General features: G+C 44.8%; 1 protein-coding gene across 1 annotated transcript in view; it reads right to left on the reverse strand.

The window, feature by feature from the left end:
• Ulk2 (unc-51 like autophagy activating kinase 2) overlaps positions 1-5944 on the reverse strand; it is a 77357-nt gene extending 71413 nt beyond the window's left edge. Inside the window, exons 1-3 of the mRNA XM_057774347.1 lie at positions 5374-5944; positions 4186-4278; positions 2344-2385 (exon numbers count right to left, since the gene is read on the reverse strand). Coding sequence (XP_057630330.1) covers positions 2344-2385; positions 4186-4278; positions 5374-5463 — 225 coding nt within the window. The 5' untranslated portion in view covers positions 5464-5944. The remainder of the gene's footprint in view (positions 1-2343; positions 2386-4185; positions 4279-5373) is intronic.
• Between the last annotated feature and the right edge of the window lie 16266 nt (positions 5945-22210).

The following is a 22210-nucleotide window of genomic DNA, read 5'->3' on the forward strand; positions in this document are numbered from 1 at the left end:
ACTTAGAGCCAGGCGGTGGTGGCGCACGCCTTTAATCCCAGCACTTGGGAGGCAGAGGCAGGCGGATCTCTGTGAGTTCGAGACCAGCCTGGTCTACAAGAGCTAGTTCCAGGACAGGCTCCAAAACCACAGAGAAACCCTGTCTCGAAAAACCAAAAAAAAAAAAAAAAAAAAAAAAAAAAGAAGTTAAAAACTTAAACATCTTATGAGTTTAGTTAAATATCTTGTGATATGATGTGACTAGATAAGCATGTATAACAGCTCATTCTGTATCATCCCACACCAAAGTCAAGAACTTTGTCCATCACTTTATTTCTAGACTGAGAAAATGCCTGGTATATGGCAACCACTCAAAAAGTTTGCAAAATAAATCATCTGAATAATTTTTTTTAAAAATTAATGAAGAAAAGTTGTTAACTAGAAATAAAATAAAGTCCCCTAACCATCCATTTACTTTACTGGAATTCAACTGTCCAGATAAAGCAAAAGAGTAAGAAGAAAGGCAAACTTTAAATACCGGTCTTCCCCAGAGTAAAGATTTTAAGAAAATGCTATTCTGTCCCTTTAAAGATGCTCTCACACTGAACATACTAGCCACACATGACTCTAGTATATAAACCATGACTTTTAAAAAACTGTTGCTGGGCGGTGGTGGCGCACGCCTTTAATCCCAGCACTCAGGAGGCAGAGGCAGGCGGATCTCTGGGAGTTCGAGACCAGCCTGGTCTACAAGAGCTAGTTCCAGGACAGGCTCCAAAGCTACGGAGAAACCCTGTCTCAAAAAACCAAAAAAAAATAATAATAATAAGAAAAATAAAAAACTGTCATATACCCTCTAATGCAAGCCAACTACTTCATCAGAAAACTACTTTTCTCCAAAGATTTCTAAGAATGATTCTGACTAAAAAGTTTGATTTAGATGACTTTAGACTCTGTCTCTAAAAAGCAAAGAGAATCCAGATATCAGCTCTAAATAAAACACAGTTCTAGCATATGCCATGCTGAAACACACTCACACACACACACACACACATGGTAAACATGCACAGCATTCTTAGTTTTATTTCCTACTACTATGACTTATAAATTCTGTTTTCACAAGAAAAAGGTTTTTACCTAACTTAAGTAGACCACAACAGTCTTTACATTTACTAAAGAAATGCTCAGAGTCATTGGTGGTAGCTAACCCCAGCACTTGGGAGGCAGAGGCAGACGCAGTTGGGTCTCTGTGAGTTCAAGATCAGCCTTGTCTACAAAGTAAGTTCCAGGACAGCCAAGACTACACAGAGAAACCTTGTTTTGTAAAACCAAGCTCACAAATGCTAGATTTGCTATAAACCACAAATTACCCTAAAGCAATACTACTCCACAGAGTATTTATATTTATTCATGCAACACATTATTTATTTTAACCTAGGGTTCTATGTTATTTTTAAAAGATTCTTGGAGCTGGTGAGCTAGTTCTGATGCTAACAGTACTGACCACCATACCTGAAGATATAACTTCAGTTTCTTGTACACCACACCATGAATTCACCCACACACATACATAATACACATATATAGACACACAAAACAAATACAATTTTAAAAACGTAAATGTTGCAGAGTATTTGCACACTGTGTGAAAATGTATTGCTGTTCCTGGTAAAATAAAAAATCTAGATGGCCAATAGCTAGACAGGAGGTATCAGCAGGACTTCCAAAGAGAAAACTCTGGGAAGAAGAAAGGCAGAGTCGCCAGTCAGACAAGGAGAGGAAAGAAAAGGTGCAAGATAGAAAAGAGGTAATGCCACATGGCAGAATATAAGTTAATATAAATGGGCTAATTTCAGTTTTAAGAGCTAACTAAGACTAGCCTAAGCTAAGATCAAACTTTCATAATTAATAATAAGTCTCCAGGTCATTATTTGCAGGCTGGCGGTCCAAAGATAGTCCAACAAGGAAGTCTGCTATACTTATATTCATTTTATGTGTATGGGTGTTTGGCCTGTATGCATGCCTGTTTGTCATGTCTTTGCCTAGTGGCCAGGTTGCATACAGAGAGGCAGGAAGAAAACTCTGGATCCCTTGAGACTGGAATTACAGACAGTTGTAAGCCTCCATGTAGGTGCTGAGAATCAACCTGTGTCCTCAGGAAAGCAGACAGTGCTCTTAACCACTGAGCCGTCTCTTTACCCCACATAAATCCAATTTTAAAAATAAAAAAATTTACTGTAATCTGATTGTATGTTTTTTCAAAACAAATTAAGTAAATCTTAAATTTCCAATAAAATTCACTTAAATTCACATGAAATATATTTTTTTTTAATTTTAAGTTAAAAAATATCCAAAATAAAGTACCTGAACATCATAGAGTGCTACGATATTTTCATGCTGAAGTTCCTGGTAAGAAAATAAAAATTTAAAAATAAAGAATTTAAAATATTATTACATAGTCTGATAACCTTAATATATTTCTAGTATACAAATACAACTCATTTCTATATACACCTATACTATTTGTAGCACATGATACCTTTATTAACAGCTTAGAACAAGTCAACCCATTACAGAATAAAAATATGTGTATCTGATCAGACTTTACTTGAGAACTAAATTTTGTTTTTACCACCAGTTCTTTTTTTAATGATGTGTCTTATTTATCTATTTACCTGTACATGTATAGGAGTTCTTGCCTGTTTGTATGTCTATGCACCGTGTGGTGCAGAGGCCAGAGGTGTCAGTGTCCCTGGAATTAGAGTTATGTACAGCTGCGAACTGCCAAGTGGGTGGCAAGAACTAAACCAAGATCGTCTGAGAAGCAATATGTCTGCAGCCCATCATGTTCATTTCTTGGACTTCCAATAAGTGTTGTTTTCCAAACAAACGCCACAATTAGTATGGTGGCAGACTGCCTACTAGCCTTCAATTTTTAACGTTTCAAATAGTAATAAAGACATAAATTCCAAAGTGCTTTTAAAAAATACTATCTGCCTGAAATATAATTCATCACTCAGAGAACTTTTCTTTGGGAATCATAACTTCTGCATCGTTTCTCCCATCCCATGAACTGTAATTCTTATCAAAAATTCTCTGCAGGATGCTTTTGAGGAAAGCAGATGCTAGAGGAAGTTTCCACGATCAAATTAGTCTGGAAACACTGTGGTGAGGATATCAAAACTAGCAGAAAATGAGCCAAATGTTTGTACAGACAGTCACTAAACAAAGTTCACCAAATCTATTTGACTATGGACTCTTTTGTTCCTTTTCCCCTGAAAGTGCCTCACTTTGATAATGCTACAGGCTGTGAGCAAATCTAAAAATTAACTTCCTTCTGGAGCTGGCTCGGTGCTTAAGGGCACTGGCTTCTCTTACAGAGGACCTGAGTTCAATTTTCAGACCAAACATGGTAGCTCACAACTTCCTATAACTCCACTTCAGGAGATTCAACAAACCTCTTCTAGCCTTCCTGGGCACCAGACACTTACACAGTGCATTTACATACCTGCATGCAGGTAAAAATACTTATACACATAAGGCAATAAAATTAACAAACCTGAAATAATAATGAATATTAAAAATAACTTTCTTCTATTTATAAAGGGTGGTGAACACACCAAGTTCTCCTGTTTCTCCCTAACACTTAAGGGTACAACAGAAGACAACGAGATAGCAATTGTACCTGTGTGGCATTCAAACAATAACTAGAAGAAATCCTAAGAAGTTAAAATCACTTTTTACAGAATCCCTCTGTTTGGCCAAGAGTTACAAATATCTATTCTTAAAAATAGCTTCAAAGGGGGCTGCAAAAAGACCCAATGGCTGAGTGCACTGGATTCCAAAAGCCTCCACTGGCCCACTGCATTCATGTGTATGTTCGCACATGTAAACAAAAACAAACTTTTCCTAGCCACCAGGAGGCAGAAGTTGGCATATCTCTGTGAGTTTGGGACCAGCCTGGGCTACCCAGTTAGTTCCAAGTCAACCAAGCCTATGTAGTAAGACCCTGCCTCAAAATAAATAAATAAACACATATTTGAAAAATAGCTTCAGACTATTCAATATTTCAAAAACAAAACTGAGCATGCAAAAATGAGCAGCAACTAAAAATTACCAAACTTTTACCCAACTTTAAATGTTCATGTTCATTTAACTCGGGGTAACTTTTAACCTAGTATGTAACTGTAGTATAAAATAGCATACCTTTAAGATTTTTATTTCCTTTCCAAGCAGAATTTGTGATTTTGACAAGTTCTTTTTATTAATACTTTTAATAGCTACCTCCCAATCAGTTTTCTGAAAAGGAAAAACAGTGTTATGCCTGAAAATTATAATACAGAAATGATTCAAAAACAATAAAAACGTGTTAAGTGTAAATATATTTTTAGCAAATCAATGTACATACAGTACTAAGGAAACATGATAAAGATCACAAGTCTCAAACAAAAAAATGGTTTGATAAATGACACAATACCAAGGCAATGTCCTACAACATAGTAAAAGTAGTAAAAACAATATAGCATTAGTTGAAAAAAGTTTACAACTATATGGCATTATGGAGAAATGTGTATATAAACTTGGGAAGTGATAGGGTTCAACGAAAAGTAGCTTGGCTGGATTACACTTTTTTGTTTGTTCTGTTTTTCTTGAATTTTAAGTTATTTCATAATGAATGAGAAACAGACAGTACGTTTTAACAGGCCCTTTGACAGCAATCAAAACAACCAAGGCCTTTTGCAAAAAATTATTTCCACTCCCTATGTGCCGTTCTCAAATTCTTTAGATTCTAAAACCTCGTGTGACCCTACTTGCGAAACAGCGGCTAGAAAAAAAAATGTCTGAGGCTTGAACTTGCATCCACGTTGTATTATTAGATTAGAGTCAAACTATCTTTCCCACTTGGAGTTCGTCTAACTCAAGAAGGGGAGACAGGGCACCCCGGACACGGAGGAAAGCGATACCATCCTAGTCGGAGAAAGTCTCAGGCTAACGGGAAACTCGCCCGTTTTCCGCTGGGCGTGCAATTATCCACCTTAAAGGTGACAAGCTACGGAAAGCCCGGGGCGGGGGAGAGGGGACAAAGGTCCACCAAGCATGAACCCGGACAAGTACATTGCACCATGCAAGCACTGGGGTCTTAGTCGCCTCGGGACCACTGGCTTCTCTTCCTGGGCGTACTCCGGTTACCCAGCACACTGACAGGGAAGCACAGCAGTGGCCCGCCGCCGGTCGGTAGGTGGAGCTCAGCCTAGCGGCTCCGGCCTCCAAAACAAACCCTGAGACAGTGACAGCAAGCACAAAGGCAGGCCGGCTCGGGGCGCCCAGCCCAGCGGCCGGGACCAGGGCGCCGGCTCCCCGGCCTTCCCCAGACAGCGGGCGAGCGGCGCTCACCTGGCGGTGCCGCCCCCGGAAGACCACAGCGAAGGCCCCGTGTCCCACGAGGTCCCGCTTGCTGTACTCGAAGTCGCCCACCACCTCCATGGCCGCGCCCCCGGGACATAGAGCGCTTGGGTGAGCAGCGTGGCGGAGAGCCGGGATCAGCACCGCGGGCCCGAGGGCCCGGAGCGCGCCCAGGGGCGGCGGGACGGGGGCAGCCACGGCCCCGGGCCCGGACTGACGCTCATGCCGAGAGACCCGAGCGGAAACGGGGCAGGCCGCCGCGCGGAGCTGGGGTCAGCGAGACCTGGGCCCGACCGCTCCTCATGGCCCGGGCCGCCGTCGGCCGCGGGGCTCTGGCCAAGCCGGCCTGGGCGCTGCCGGGCAGAGGGCACCGCCGCCGTCACTGGGCGTCCCCGGAGCTACCCGCGCGCCTGGCAGCGGTGCAGGGCAGGGGCCGCGCCATCCCCGCAGGTGCGACCGCCTCGGCTCGGTGCGTCCGCGGCGCTGCTGTGTGGCGGCCGCCGCCCTGGAACCCGCACAGCCGCGGTGGCAGCGCCTGCCTGCTTCGCGGGAGCGCCTAACGCACGCGCGCGCGCCGGCCGCTCCGCGCCGACTACCGGCCCAGGCCGACGTCAGCGCGTTTTGTAGGACGACGCGCCCCAGGCCTGCTCCCTCCGCCGAGAAAAGGAGTGCGCGCTCCGGGACGCGGCGCCAGGCACCGGGGCGAGTCCACAGTCGTTGAAGCTGAAGAGAGTTGCCGAGGGGGTGAGGCCACGGCTGGTTAGTTACCGGCGGCTGCGGACTCGGCGCCGGCGCCTGGGCTGGCTGGAGCCTGCCCCGCCCTGACCCGAAGCCGCCCTCTAAGGGGCGGATCTTGAACTCCGGCCCAGGGGAGTCGCTGCTGCGCTGAAGACACCAAGGGTCTGTCTAGTGCAGACAAAAAACTCCAAGGACACGCCTTTCCAATCCAGAGGACACGCTGCCAGACTTCCCACTGAAGGGAGAGAGTCTGACAGGGATCTGCGCCTTTTGCAAAAGGGAAGGGGGCTAGACTTCTGTGGGAGGTTCAGAACCTCCTTTGAGAGATTGTCTGGTTATCCAATATTGTGTGCCTTTTTAATTGTTTGTTTGTTTGTTTGTTTTTGTTGTTATTCGAAACAGGGTTTCTCTGTAGCTTTGGAGCCTGTCCTGGAACTAGCTCTTGTAGACCAGGCTGGCCTTGAACTCACAGAGATCCGCCTGCCTCTGCCTCCTGAGTGCTGGGATTAAAGGTGTGTGCCACCATTGCCCGGCAATAAAGAGAACCTTTCTAAAGAGAACCATCTACCAGTTTTCCTCAGCCTTTGATGATTGTTCAGGTGACAAATAATTGTCAACTTTGCTCTAGAAAGTATCTTACAAAATCATGGTAATAATATGGGTGACCCTGTAGCTTAGTTTTTGGGGATGCTGTTGTCCAGTTATCTCAGTTTCATCACCTGTCCCTGAAACCCATCTCTCTTTTTAACAGATTTTACTTTTATGTGTAATGGTATTTTACCTGCATGTATGTCTGTGCCCTACAGAGTAGCCAGTGCTTTTTTTTTTTTTTTTTTTTTTTTTTTTTTTTTTGGTTTTTCAAGACAGGGTTTCTCTGTGGTTTTGGAGCCTGTCCTGGAACTAGCTCTGTAGACCAGGCTGGTCTCAAACTCACAGAGATCTATCTGCCTCTGCCTCCCGAGTGCGGGGATTAAAGGCGTGCGCCACCACCGCCCGTCTAGCCAGTGCTCTTAACCACTATGCCATCTCTCCAGCCCCCCTGAAACTCATCTTGACAACCATGTAGAGACCTTAAAAGCCTCCCACTTTGAGACAGCTCAAGGATCTGAAAGCAATGTCTCTTAGTCAATTTTCTGTTCCTAAGGACATAATACCACAGACTCAGTAGGTCCATTTTCCATTGTCAGAACAAAATGCCCCAGGCTGGGCACTTTATGAAGTAATGAGATTTACTTAGGTCACAACTTTGGAGGCTGAAACTCCAAACAGCAAAGCGCCAGCTCTGACAAGGGGCTAGTGGAGAAAGGCTTCTCAGGGGACTATGGGACAGAGAGAGATCACACCGCCAAGAAGCCAGAGTGTGGGAAGAGGCCGGGGCGTGGCTCTTTTATAACAACCCTGGAAAGAAATGGTGTCCAGGAGACCTGCATTAATCCCTTTCATGGGCACTGCCCGTGATGATCTCTCGATTCAACTCCTTCTGACCACACACTGAAGACCAAACATCCAGCGCAAGAAACTTTGAGGGACACAAAGCATCCAAACCAAAGCAATAAATTATAAAGGTTTATTTCGGCTTGTAGTTCTTGTCCACAGTGGAGGGGCTGTATCTGGTGATGGCGCTCTTGCTGGCAGAGTCATGAAGTGGTGCAACCACAAGGCACCCTCAAATGAGATCCGGGGACGACTGAGGGGACCTTTTCTCTCTCCGTGTTGAGGATCGAACCAAGGATCTCCCACATGCTAAGTGAAGTGTTCCCACACTGAGTTATGTATTTACTGTGATTTTGCTCACCTACGTGAAGGTCAGAGGATAACTTGCAGGAGTCAGTTTTCTCTCTCCACCATGCAGGACCCAGACACGGAACTCACGTGGACAGACTTGGTGACACGGAAAGCAGCCGTCTCATGGGCCCTCCCTAACTGCTTTTATAGCAGATTCTCTCTGAAAGCAACATATTAGTCTGATAATCTCTGAGTGGATTTGTCTGTTCATGAGGACAGTCCTATAGTCACCTCTCACAGACCCTGGTCCTGGTCCCAAATCTCCTGTTTGAGAAGGAACGAACTATACTCAGGCCGTGGCACCTTTCTTCCTCCAACCATCAAAGTGTGGGCCTTTGGAGTCCTGTTTCCCTGACTTCTATCCTTAAAGGAAAAAAAAAAAAGAAAGAAAAAAAAAACTGACCCAGGTGGTTGTGTTCAACGCAAAAATTAGCCTTCAGAAGCTGAGGGCAAATTAAACAACTCTACACTTGCACTTAAAAAAAAATGGAGTGGATTCCTTACCTCACTGAAAGACTTTGCAGTTTATCTCTAAATGTGAGCACTTCAGAAGATGTAGGTTTAACATAATGGCACTCAGTGAATGGGAGATGTTTGGTTCTGAGAGGCTGTGGGACCTTGTGCAAGCTCCTCAACTTCCCAATCTATGGTTTCCTCATCTATAGTTTGGGGATAAGGACAGCCACTATTTGCCTGGGCTATTTGGAAGATTAAATAACAGGAGCGGGAGAGACCACTCAGCAGTTAAGAGACTCTAAGACTCTTGTAAGAGGATCCAAGTTCAGTTCCCAGCACCCACACCAGGGGACTCGCAGCTGCCTGTGTCTTCAGTTCCAGGGGATCAGATGTTCTTTTTTAGCCTTTGCAGGCACACACACACACACACACACACACTCACACACACACACACACACACAGAGAAAGAGAGACAGAGAGAGAGAGAGAGAGAGAGAGAGAGAGAGAGAGAGAGAGAGAGAGAGAAGAGGGAAAGAATAAATATTAAGGAAATAAAGTATAACTGTTTTGGAATATTATCTAGTACATACAAAGTCTTATTTAAAGATTGTTTAAAAATAAAGTATCAAAGCCACCTTTATGCAGCATCTCCCCAACAGAGACCGGGGACCTCAGGATTTCCTCCTTTTTCCAACCACTCCCCAGGTGGTTTTCAAGTGAAAGCCCAAATGTTTTAGCTTCGTAGCTAGACCCACCATGGGCAGTTTACTAACCTGGAGAGGTCGCTATCTATAGACTCTGGAGACAATGAGTGTAAGGTATCCGAGGGCAGGGAAGCAATGGGGGAGTGTGATCGTTTTGCTGGTCAACCTGACAGGATAGGCATCACTTAGGAGACAAGCCTCTAGGCACATGGGTGAAGGAACTTTTAGGTTAGATTAGCTGAGTATGGTGATTAGGTTCATTGAAGGGAGGCGACTACTCTCAAGTGGGCAGCACTTTTTCCTGGATTGCACTAAAAGGAGGAAGGCAGCAGGGCACAAGCGTTCGTCACTCTCTGCTTCCCGACTGAAGATGCCACATGAGAAAGGCTTTACGTAGCTCCCAGTTCTAGGCTACAGTCTGTCATGGCAGGGAAGCTGCGGCAGAGGAGCCTGGGGAAGCTATCCAGTCACACTTTGCATCCACGTTAGAAAGCAGAAAGCTCGAATGCATGCGGCCATCTCAATTTCTCCTTTTAATCAGTGCAGGCCCCCAAGCCCGGGAATGATTCTGTCCATTTTCAGTCTTCCCACATCAACGGCTCAAAGGCGTGCTCCCGAAGCACAACTCCCAGGTGATCCCAGATTATGCCAAGTCGACAGCTAACACCACGGCAGATTGCTTTTGTCAGAGTATTTTACCACAGCAATAGGAAAGTCACCAATCCAGGGTGGAGATGACACAGCTAGCGTGGGGCTGGCAGCAGCTCCCACAGAGTGTGATGGCACAGAGAACCCGCCCTGTACCCAGAACAGCCAGCTTCAGTGCAGTGTCCTGAGTTGTTTCCTTTGGCCTCTGTACTCTCCAGGAACAGCAGAGAGCCTTCCTGCTGCTCACCTCCCTGTCCAGATGAGGCCACATTGGCTTGGCCGCACGCACTGTGTACACACGCCTTTTATCTTTGCTTTCATCTGGGATACAAATCACAACTCATGAAAGTCCTTAGCAAAGATCGTCTAAATTCCCAGCGTTGGCCAGTTATCACTGTGACAAAGACCCAGCAACCAACTTCAAAGGGCAGAGGTTTATGTTTGACTCCTGGTTTTCAAGGTTCTACTTGGTGGGCAACTGGCTGGCTCTCTTGTTTCTCAATGAGGCAGAGCATTCTGGTGGAAGGGTGTGGAAGCAAACAAGGAAAGGAAAGGAAAGACCAGGGACAGTCCTCACAAATGTGTGTCCAGTGAGCTCCTTGGTCTAAACATTGAGTTCCCATAACCTTAGTAATACCTTCAAGCTATAAATCCATCAACAGACCAAGCAATTGGTTAGGTTGGAGCTCTTATTACTCAACTGACTCTCAATGATCAGATCCAGCTGGAAACCAATCCATCAACACAGGAGAATTAAGATGTCTGTGCATGATGTCATTGAAGATACATTCCCACATTAGGACATTTCGAAAGTGTCAACAAGTCACTTCTGGGTTCTTATTGTGAAACTTCATCACGCCTGTATCCACAGGCCAAACATATGCAGCTTGCACGTACTGTAGTGATCTTTTATGTTTTTACAGGAGTGATAAGGCTGGGTGGAAAGAGGAATATAAGGCAGAAGGAGACAGGAGCTCAGGGAAGTCTGAGGCTTGGTGAAGACAGATGGAGTCTGGAGATGCAGTCTGAGGACAGGATCGCCCCTTCGGTCTGAGCAATGGTAGAGGTAAAGGAACTCTCTAGTGTTTGGCCTCTCTGCTTCTCTATCTTCAGCATAAACCCCTATATCTGACTCTGGGTTTTTATTATTACGACCAATTAAAATTCATGCTACAACATATAGTTTGACCTTGAGGTTCATGATTTTAAAAAGTGGGTGGGGCTTAAAGCAGGAAAAATTTTGTTAAGGAGATGTTTAATTAGGACTATGTAGGTAGCAACTAACAAAGGCTGGATGTGAAGAAGTTAAAAGAAGGCAGCCTAGGAGCTAAGAGACGGCTTAGAAGGAAAGGTGCTTACTGCCAAGTCTGATAACCAGAATTCAATGCCCTAAACCTGCAAGGTGGAAGGAAAGGACTCATCTAACTCCTATGGATGCCCTTTGACCTCCATGTGAATATGGAGGCATGGGTGCGCTCCCACACATACACACTCTCTCACACAAAATAATGGGAACTTTTTGCTCACCCATTTTTGTTTCTCTCCCCCCCCCACAAAATGCTGGTATAATCCCAGCACTTGGGAGGTGGAGGCAAGAGGATCAGGAAAAGAATCCAAGGCCATCTTGGCCTACGTGACCCTCTTGTGTCCATCCTCCAGTTGCTGGAATTACAGGTGAATGCCACTATGCCCAGCATAAACAAATCTTATAAAATGATATTAGTAATCAACTTCAGTCTAGGAAAGTACAGATACAATGTTGACATTGTGTTGTAGGGAGGGGGCCTACTTGTTCGTCCTGGCTGCCTGGCTAGCTTAGCCCCAAAATAACCAGGCAGAAATTGTATTCACTAAAACACTGTTTGGCTCATTAGCTCTAGTTTCTTATTGGCTAATTCTTACATTTTAATTTAACCCATTTCTATTAATCTATATATTGCCACGTGGCAGTGGCTTACCGGGAAAGATCTAACCAGTGTCCATCTCAGGCAGAGGATCCATGGCTTCTCCCTAACTCTGCTTTCTTCCTCCCAACATTCAGTTCTGTTTTCCCCGCCTACCTAAGTGCTGTCCTATCAAAAGGCCAAGGCAGTTTCTTTATTCATTAACCATTGAAAGCAACACATAAACAGAAAGACCTCCTACACCAACATTGTATCTGTAGGGTGTGACTTGTCTGCTTGGTATGCATGGCACCCTAGAGCAAATCCCCAATGAAGCCAGGCATGGGAGCACATGATTTTAGACCCAGCACTCAAGAGGTAGAGACAGGTGGATCTCTGTGAATTAGAGGCCAGCCTGGTCTACACAGTAAGTTTCAGGACAGTCAGGACTACATAGAGAGAGCCTATCTTAAAAAGCAAACAACAACAACAAAAACCCTAAAAACGTAACATATAAATAAAACAATAATTTGAGTATTTCATTTCTCAATACAAGTGACTTACTTTTACCATTGCCATATTTGTTAGCTCAAAAAATATCTGTTTCACAAGACAGGCAACGTTTTCATAAGGGTTTAAATAAAGAATATTTGAGCTGGGCCAATATTTGGCGCATGCCTTTAATCCCAGCACTCAGGAAGCAAAGGCAGGTGAATCCCTGTGAGTTTGAGGCCAGCCTGGTCTACAAGTGCTAGTTCCAGGACAGCTAGGACTGTTACACAGGGAAACCCTGTCTTGAAAAACAAAACAAACCAAAAAAATAAAAAAAAAGAATATTTGCAAACAAACATCATTGAGATAGAGATATTTTTTCAATTTTTTAAAATCAAGACACATTTAAAAGAACATATTTCCCAAATAAACTACTTGAAATATCAAAAATTCTAAACAATAAGTATTTTAGTGATACATAAAAGAAAATGGGAGCTGATGGGTTTGCAAATCCCAGAGTGAGAGATTGCTCACTTAAGACCTCTGCTGTACAGAAAACCCCACATGAAGCATCTTCAATATGTCTGTCTGGGAGGGGAAAACCTTCCACCAAAGACTTGGGGGGTTTATATTAAATTAAGGTCATTGAACAGGACAGGAAATGACAAGAAACCCCAAACCCAACTGTTAAAGACAGACGGTTCCAGCTCACTCACTTGGGTTTCTCTGAAGGTCAGAGGATTGCTGACAATAACGTGTATGGGTGGTGTCATTCAACTGTTTAGTTTTTCCCCTTCCTCTCAATTGTATTTTTACTGTTGAAAATAGTTTCTTTGTAATGTTATATTCAAAAGGGCACTCAAAACTGGCACTGTGCACATCTGGTCCTTTGAATTTCAGTGTTGAGTATTAATTATCTTCTCTTCTTACTGAGCTGCTGTTTGGTGGTCAGACCACAGTCTCCTCCATATTTCGCTCTCCTTTGAAAAATTCCAACAGAGAGGCTACTATTTTCAAAATTGTACATTTCCAGGTTCATAGTGAGCAGGAAGGTCCCCTGGTGTGTTCGCAGGGACCTTCTGACTGGCCCTGGAGTTCTAGTACAACTGCTTCACTCCTTGGCTATAATTTTCAGTGGGAGATGGAAGATGCAATAGAAACAAACCCTGGAAAAAATGAATGTTCCCCAAACTGAAGCTGCTTTTAAAGCCTGAATGCCTGAACCCAAAGAGTTTGACATCCAACATGATGCCAGCGATGGCTAAGACAAATGACTAACTCCAAAGATAGCTTCACTGAAAATGTTTTATTTTCTATATTTTTGCTAGCTTTTTGAGAATTTAGTACACTATGTTTTGATCACATTAGCCCTCCCTCCCCCAGCTCATCCAGATCTACCCTTCTTCACCTCCCTTCACACCGAATCGGCAGCTGTCAGTCACCAGTTGTTCCTCTGCTAGAAGTAGAAATGTGTGTCCAGTGTCCCTCTTCATGTTGGGATTTGGACTTGCTTGGGGATGTGGAGGTCTTGCGCATGCTGTCACAGCTTCATGTGTGCAGCTGCCCTGCTGTGCAGAACACACTGTTCCTTATAGTCACCCACCCTCTCTGGCTTTTCTGCAATGGTCCCTGAGTCTCTGGGTGGAGGGTGTGATGTACATGTTCCATTCTGGGCGGAGCGTTTCAAAGTCTCTTATTCTCTTTATCTAAGCCAATTGTGGGTTCTGTGTTCATCATCATCTACTGCACACAGAGCTTCTCTGATGAGGGCTTTGCGATGTTCTAGCCTAAAGTGGAGGTCCAGAGGGCAAGGAAGCATTTAAAAGTTAAGTCTTGTCAAAGGGCTGGCTTTGACAGTTAAGAACACTGCTGCTCTTGCAGGAGGCCTGAGTTTGGTACCAAGCACCTACATCAGGCAGCTAACAGCTCCAGCTCCTGGGGATCTGACATCCTCTTCTGGACTTTTGAGGCACTATACTCACATGCACATTCCCACACACAGACACAGATATGTAACCCTGTCAGAAGATGCCAACAAAGTTCTATCTTTATCAGTTTAAAAATTTATAAGCTGGGTGGTGATGGCACACGTCTTTAATCTCAGCACTCGGGAGCAGAGGCAAGTCAATCTCTGCGAGCTCGAGGACAACCATGCTACCTAGAGAAACTCTGGCTTGAAAAGCAAAACAAAATTGTTATTCATGTAGAAGTATCTACAAAAACAACACTATCTTTTAATTTTATTTGGCTTGGGATATGGGTTTAGGGACATTGTACCAGTTTCATTAAAATAAATACTGTTTGTAGAGAGAAAAGAGAAAGAAAAATAGAGACATTTCAATTTTTAAAAAAATTGAGCATGCTATTTAGTTTAAAAAGGATAAAGCATTTTTAGTAGTAATTAATTTGTTAGAATTTAAAAAAAAGACATACGCCATCAAAATATGTAAAAAATCTTTGTTTAGGCCTAGTGGCACAATCCAGTGATACCAGGAGGGTCAGAAGACCTGCCTGAGAGATCGAGTAAAACCTTGTCTTAAAATAAAAAAATAGAGAGGGGCTCAGTGGTTAAGAACACTTCTTGCTCTTACGGGGGAAGCAGAGTTTGGTTCCTGGCTCACAATCATTTCTAACTCTAGTTTCAGGGATCTGGGGTCTTTTTTTGGACCTCTGTGGCATCAGGCATACATGTGCATACATGTAAATAACAGGCAGGGAAAACACTGATAAATATGATAAATAACTCTTAAGGAGGGCAGGTGTAGGGGCACTTGTTTAGTGTGCACAACACCCTAGCACAGATATCTAGATTTCTCTTATAAAACAAAGATCTACTGAAATGATCAAACAGCATCCAAGGTTCAGTTCTCTGAAAGTAGACATTGAGGGCTTACCACCACTGGATGATGGTAGAAACGGAAATGAACTGAGGTAAGATGTATGACAAGCTTGACCAAAGGAGAACCTCCCAAGCAGAAAGTTCTGAAGCAAAAAACTGGGAGCCTGCTGGGCACAGTGGTGCACACCTTCAATCCCAGCATTGGAAGGCAGAGACAGGCCAAACTACAGAGTTCCAGGATAGTCAGAGCTACACGGAGAAACCCCGTCTTGAAAAACAAAACAAAAATAAACAAGTCACTTGTTGTTCAGCACTGAGCCCATATCTGTAATGAGTCTTCTTCTGTGCTTCTAGCCAGCTCCCAAATAATGACATGGAGACTTCTTAGTACGAAAGCTTGGCTTATAGATTAGGTTTTCCTCACTAGCTCTTATAACTTGAATTAACCCATATTTTTATTAATCTACATTCTACCACGTGGCTTTTACTTCTTTCCCATTCTGTGTCCGACTCATTTCTGTGCCTCCGTGACCTCTTCTTAGATCCATCTTCTACTTCCTCTCTCTCTGCCTGGAAATCTCACCTATATCTCCTGCCTAGGTACTGGCCATTCAGCTCTTTGTTAAACCAATAACAGCACTATATCTTCACACAGTGTACAAATATTCCACAATACATCTCCTAATAGATGGGTGTAGCTGCTGCCTGATGTTGAGGTCCTGAAGAAGCTGATAGCTGTGGCCCAATGATGTAGCAGCTCCTTGCTCTAAGGGAGTCTATATAGCACATCTCTGAGGCTATTATGCCAATTAGAAAACTTCTAGGGCAGGCTGTAATTTTCCACCATTACCATGCCATATCTATTATTTCACATTAAATATTTATTGGTTGTCTTTTTTTTTTTTTTTAAAGACAGGGTTTCTCTGTACAGCAGCCGTGGCTATTGTGTGACATTTTACTCTTTTGCTTTTTTGAGGGGTCCACCAACTAGCTCCCAAATAAACCACACATGGAGGTGAGGCTTATTCTTAGTTATGAATGCCCGGCCTTAGCTTGGCTTGTTTCTTGCCTGCTTTTCTTTTTTCTTTTTTTTTTTTTTAAGATTTTTATTTATTATGTATATAGTTTTCTTCCTTCATGTATCCTGCAGTACAGAAGAGGGCACCAGATCTTATTACAGATGGTTGTGAGCCACCATGTGGTTGCTGGGAATTGAACTCAGGACCTCTGGAAGAGCAGCCAGTACTCTATTCCTCTGAGCCATCTCTCCAGCCACCTTGCCTGCTTTTCTTAAACTTACATTAACCTGTTTACCTTTTGCCTCTGGGCTTTTATCTTTCGCTATTTTGTACACCTTTCTTCTTTCTCCGTGGCTTGCTGTGTGGCTGGCTGCCTGACCCCTGAGGTCCTCCTCTCCTTGTTCTCTTGTTGGTCTTCTTTCCCTCATTCTCGGTTACACTCTCTGCCTGTCAGCCCCGCCTATCCTTGCTCCTGCCTCACTATTGGCTGTTCAGCTCTTTATTAGGCCATCAGGCGGTTTAGACAGGCAAAGAATCACAGCTTCACAGAGTTAAACAAATACAGCGTAAACAAAAGTCACACACCTGAAAACAATATTTCCCAACACTGTTCTGGAACTCACGCTATAGATCAGGCTGACCTTGAACTCAGAGACAAACCTGCTTCTGCTTCCTAAGTGCTGGGATTAAAGGTGAGCGTCACCACCTGGCCTTTTTTTTTTTTTTTTTTTTTTTTTGAGAAAGGATTTTTAAAGTAGTCCTGGCTGTTCTGTAGAGGAAGCTGGTCTCAGACTCACAAAGATTCATCTGCTTCTGCCTAGGACATACTCAAATACACAACAAACCTGTGAAGTGGAGCTTGGTATGGTGGTATATACTTGCAATATACTTGCAATCCCAGTATTGGGGAGGCTGGGGCAGGAGGATTATAAGGTCCAGGTTACCCAGAGCTACACAGCAAGACACTGTCTCAATAACCCAAAAATATGTTATTTTAATCATAATTTTATTTTTTAAAACAGGGTTTCTCTGTGTACCACCCCTGGCTGTTCTAAAACTGGATTTGTAGACCAGGCAGGCTGGCCTCAAACTCAGAGATGCACCTGCCTCTGCTTCCTGAAAGCTGGGATTAAAGATGTGAGCCTCTACTGCCTGGCAAAACCATAAAATTAAGGTGGCTAAAAAAGCTTACGGATTTTGAGGAATCCTGGAGGCCTCAAGATGGTACCAGGGGTGGTGTGAAGTCAAATATATTTTCATAGCAGTATAGACAAATAAACTGCCTTTTTATTGTGCTAATATCTGAAATGAAAGCATTAAAGAAGTGGTTTGTGAGACTCCTGGCTCCTTGGGAGAAACCTGGTGAACTGAACTCAGTGGTCACCATTGTATAATTTGCAAGCAAGCCAGGAGAAAACACCAGCGTCCGTTTTCCCTGCTTCCTTAGTGCAGCAGCAACTACTACTGAGTTGAGGAAAATCCCAGCCCTCAAGCACATGTTTTTGTTTGTTTTGTTTATGTGCATTGGTGTTTCGCCTGCATTCATATCTATGTAAGGGTGTCGGATCACCTGGAATTGGAATTGCAAACAGCTGTGAGCTACCTTGTAGAACTGAACCCAGATCCTCTGGAAGAGCAGCCAGTACCGAGCCATCTCTCCAGTCCCTAAGTACAAGTATATTAGCATCATATTGATAAAAGGGCAGTTCACATACAGCACTTCTGCATGCCAAAGCATTGCCATGTCTTGGCTGTCACTTGCCCACCTCTTTCATAGGACAGCATTTCTAATGGCAAGGACAGCTGTCACTCAGACCTGTTGTACATTGTACATTTCATTTTATACTCCTGTAGGTTCACAGAGTGAGTTCAAGGTCACCCAGGAAGCAAACTAACAAAAACCTGTACTGTGTCTTCTTGTAGAGTAGGCACTGTTCTCGTGAGGACAGATGACACACGTAGGGAGTCAGAAACTTGATGGAGAAGCTGTTTTTATCATAAACTCACATAAAAATAGATGTCTATAAAGTTTTTGGGTTTTTTTTCTTTTTGGTTTTTTGAGACAGGGTTTCTCGGTAACTTTGTAGCCTGTCCTGGAACTCGCTCTGTAGACCAGGCTGGCCTCAAACTCACAGAGATCTGCCAGCCTCTGCCTCCTGGGTGCTGGGATTAAAGGCGTGCGCCACCACCGCCCGGCAATGTCTAAAGCTTTTTCAAGTCGGGGCCAACAGAAACGACTCAGAAGCTAAGTGTACTTGCTTCTGTCCCCAAGGACTCAACGGCTTGTAGCCCCAGTTCCATAGGATTCAACATCTGCTTTCAGCCTCCACAGGAGCCTGTATACACATAACAAAAATATAAATAAAAATATTTACATTTTTTAAATTAAAATTTTAAATTTTATGTGTGTGGGTGTTTTGTCTCCATGTGTGTTGTGTGTATGTACTTCACATGTATGCCTGGTGCCTGCAGAGGCAGGTGAATCTCTGTGATATTTTTTAGGCCAGCTTGGTCTACATACTAAGGTCTAGGCTAGCTAAGGTACTTAGGGAGACCCCATCTATCTCAACCATAGCAAAACAAACAAACAAACAAACAAACACAACCATAAACTGCAGCCAGAGTTCCCAGCCTAGGCCTCCTTCCTCGCCTACCGTTTGCTGCTGTGTGACTCTGGATGAGTTAAACTTGTGCTTGGTTTCCTTATGAAAAACAGTGGTTACGCCCACCGCCAGAGCATGGTCAAACTCCCAGTAGCCTGCCCCTTCAAACTGAGCCCTTCCCCTCCCACACCTCCACCAGAAGCCATCAATTGTGGAGAGCCAACTTCAGCATCCTTGCCACACATTTTCTCTTCGACGGCCTCCTGTTTAGGCTGCTATTTGGGGCGGAGGTTGGTGGATAGTAAAGGTTGTCACAGAATCCTTCCGTGTCCCTCTTTTTCAACTATGTATCTGCACTCATCCATACCATACAAATACAATCGATACCATCCTTGCTCTTCACTGTCGTTGGGAACAGGGGTCATGGGCTTCACACAATCTCAGCACAGACCACGAACATGGTCCCTGGCTGCAGAAGGACCACGGACCTAGACAAGGTCCTCGGAGGCAGCACAGACCACACACATCCATATGGACCCTGGAGATAAAACCCAGCTTTTACACGGGTCTAGTGGAGTGATAATCCAACGTATCAGACACAGTGTGGAAGTAGCAATCCATTTTAGAAAACAATTTATGGAAGGGAATTAAAAGCCATAAAAATGGTCAGGCGGGGGTGGCACTCAGGAGGCATAGGCAGGCGAATCTCTGTGAGTTCAAGGCCAGCCTGGTCTACAGAACTAGTTCCAGGACAGGCTGTTGTGGTGGTTGCTTTTCAGCAGTTTTTGTGGTTTTATTTAAACATGCATTAAAACATGCATGCAAGCTATGGTAGCCCGACATTGGGGTTGGTGGCTCTGGTGGCATTGGGGTCGGTGACTCTGGTGGCATTGGGGTTGGTGGTTCTGGGGGCATTGGGGTCGGTGACTCTGGTGGCATTGGGGTTGGAGGCTCTGGTGGCATTGGGGTTGGTGACTCTGGTGGCATTGGGGTTGGTGGCTCTGGTGGCATTGGGGTTGGTGACTCTGGTGGCATTGGGGTTGGTGGCTCTGGTGGCCAGCTATGTTGCTCTTTCTACCATGTTCCTTAAAGGAAATGTTGTGAGCAGTCTCAGCACAGTAAGATTTGCTGGACATCAGAAGTCCTTTCAGCTCCTTGACATTGTGAACCAGCAACTTCCTGACACCGCTAGGCAGATGTGCTTGGTTTTCTTGCTGTTCCCATAACCAATGCTGGACATTAGGATCTGGCCCTTGTTTCTTCTTTTTTTTTTTTTTTTTTTGGTTTTTCGAGACAGGGTTTCTCTGTGGTTTTGGAGCCTGTCCTGGAACTAGCTCTTGTAGACCAGGCTGGTCTCGAACTCACAGAGATCCGCCTGCCTCTGCCTCCCACGTGCTGGGATTAAAGGCGTGCGCCACCACCGCCCGGCTCCCTTGTTTCTTCTGTACACTGCTCTCGACACCTCTGGGTTTTAGCCAGTTTTGCTTAATTTTGACATATCCGTCTGACTGGTGCTGGGTGAACTTCTTGGTCCTGTTTTTGTGGACCTTGAACTTCACCAGAGGCAGGAGGGCAGCCATAATGATGCAAAAGAGATGGCAGCCACCTCACAGGTAGTGCTGAGGAAGAAGAAAAGAAAGTATTTAACATGGTGGTGAGCATGACAGCGTGCAGGCAGTCAGGGTGTTGGAGCAGTAGCTGAGATCTCCTTCCTACTCCACAAGCAGTAGACAGGGACAGACCAGGCATAGTGTGGGCTTTCAAAACCCTCCACGACCAGAGTGACACACCTTCTCCAAGGAGGCCACACCCCCTAATCTTTCCCAGTACATCAACTGATGACTGAGCCTCCAGGGATCATTGTCACACAGCGACCATGTGTATCTGGGTGTGCCCTACATGTGGACCAGTGTCCTCAGAGGCCAGAAGAGGGTGTTGGATCCCTTGTCCCAGGTGGTTGTGAGTCTTCTGGCATGGGTCCCCTGGAAGAGGAAATGCTCGCGCCTGCTGAGCCCTCTTGCCCGCTCTTGTGTTTTTCTATCTCTATGGCCCAGAGTTGCATAAAAATGCCATGGTCCAAAAGAAGTCGCAAGTGGAATGTTTAATAAATTGTGATATAAACTACTGTTTTATATATTTATTTTGTATTCTGTAACCTTACTGAAATAATTTACCAGTTCTAATAGTGTTCTGTTCTTATTTTTGGTTTTGGGAAGGGGGAACCGAGGGAGCCCTGCCTGTGTAAAGAACAGATAAAGCCTTGAGTGGATGTGCATTGTAGTCATAGGCACCACATGTCAAAGGACCCAATGCCTCAGTTCCACGGAAATAGACGAACTTCTGTCTGCCCCACCAGCCCAGGGAGTTTCAGTGTAGTGGTATTTTGTTTGTGTTTTAACAAATAAAGCTTGCCTGAAGATCAGCTGGCAGAGCTAAACCACTAGAGTCGAGGTGGTGGTGACTCACACCTTTAATCCCAGCACTAGGGAGGTGGAGACAGGAAGGGGTATGACTGGGTGGAGAGAGGACTATAAGGTGTGAGGAGACAGGAGCTCAAATGCAGTCTGAGGAAGCAGCCTGAGGACAGGATTGCCCCTTTGGTCTGAGCACTGGTAGAGGTAAAAGGTCTCTCTAGTGGTTGGCCACTCTGCTTCTCTGATTCTTCAGCTTTCACTCCTGATAACTGACTTCAGCTTATTCTTTTTATTTTATTTTATTTTACTTTTTTTATTTTTCGAGACAGGGTTTCTCTGTAGCTTTTGGTTCCTGTCCTGGAACTAGCTCTTGTAGACCAGGCTGGTCTCGAACTCACAGAGATCCACCTGCCTCTGCCTCCCGAGTGCTGGGATTAAAGGTGTGCGCCACCACCGCCTGGCCTTCAGTTTATTCTTATTAAGAACAATTAGAAGCCAGGTGGTGGTGGCGCACGCCTTTAATCCCAACACTCGGGAGTCAGAAGCAGGCGGATCTCTGTGAGTTCGAGGCCAGCCTGGTCTACAAGAGCTAGTTCCAGGAGAGGCTCTGAAAGCTACAGAGAGCCAGCCAGGCGGTGGTGGCGCAGGCCTTTAATCCCAGGACTCCGGAGGCAGAGGTAAGCGGATCTTTGTGAGTTTGAGGCCAGCCTGGTCTGAATTTGCATGGGGGGTGCATGGGGGGAGAAGGGGGGAGTCCTAATAATACGTTTTCTTTTTAAACGATGATGCTCGCCTGGCAGGGATGGCGCACGCCTTTAATCCCAGCACTTGGGAGGCAGAGGCAGGCAGATCTCTGTGAGTTGGAGGCCAGCCTGGTCTATAGAGAGAGTTCCAGGACAGTCAAGGCTATACAGAAAAACAAACGAACGAACAAAAAAGGATGATGCTGGTCTGGTGGGGCACGCCTGTCTCTCCAGAACTTGGGGCTAAAGCAAAATAAGTCTGAGGCCAGCATGCACTGAGAGAAACGTGTCTCAAGCACCCACATCCACGAAGTGAGGCCCTTTATTTCAAGGTACTTTATTTCAAGGAAATGCTGTTGAATAATAATATCTTCTTTTTTGTTTTGTACTTTCTCCTCTCTCTCTCTCTCTCTCTCTCTCTCTCTCTCTCTCTCTCTCTCTCTCTCTCTCTCTCACTCACTCTGTGTGTGTGTGTGTGTGTGTGTGTGTGTGTGTGTAGGCATG

This window comes from Chionomys nivalis, chromosome 7 (assembly GCF_950005125.1).
Source record: "Chionomys nivalis chromosome 7, mChiNiv1.1, whole genome shotgun sequence".
NCBI lineage: Eukaryota > Metazoa > Chordata > Mammalia > Rodentia > Cricetidae > Chionomys > Chionomys nivalis.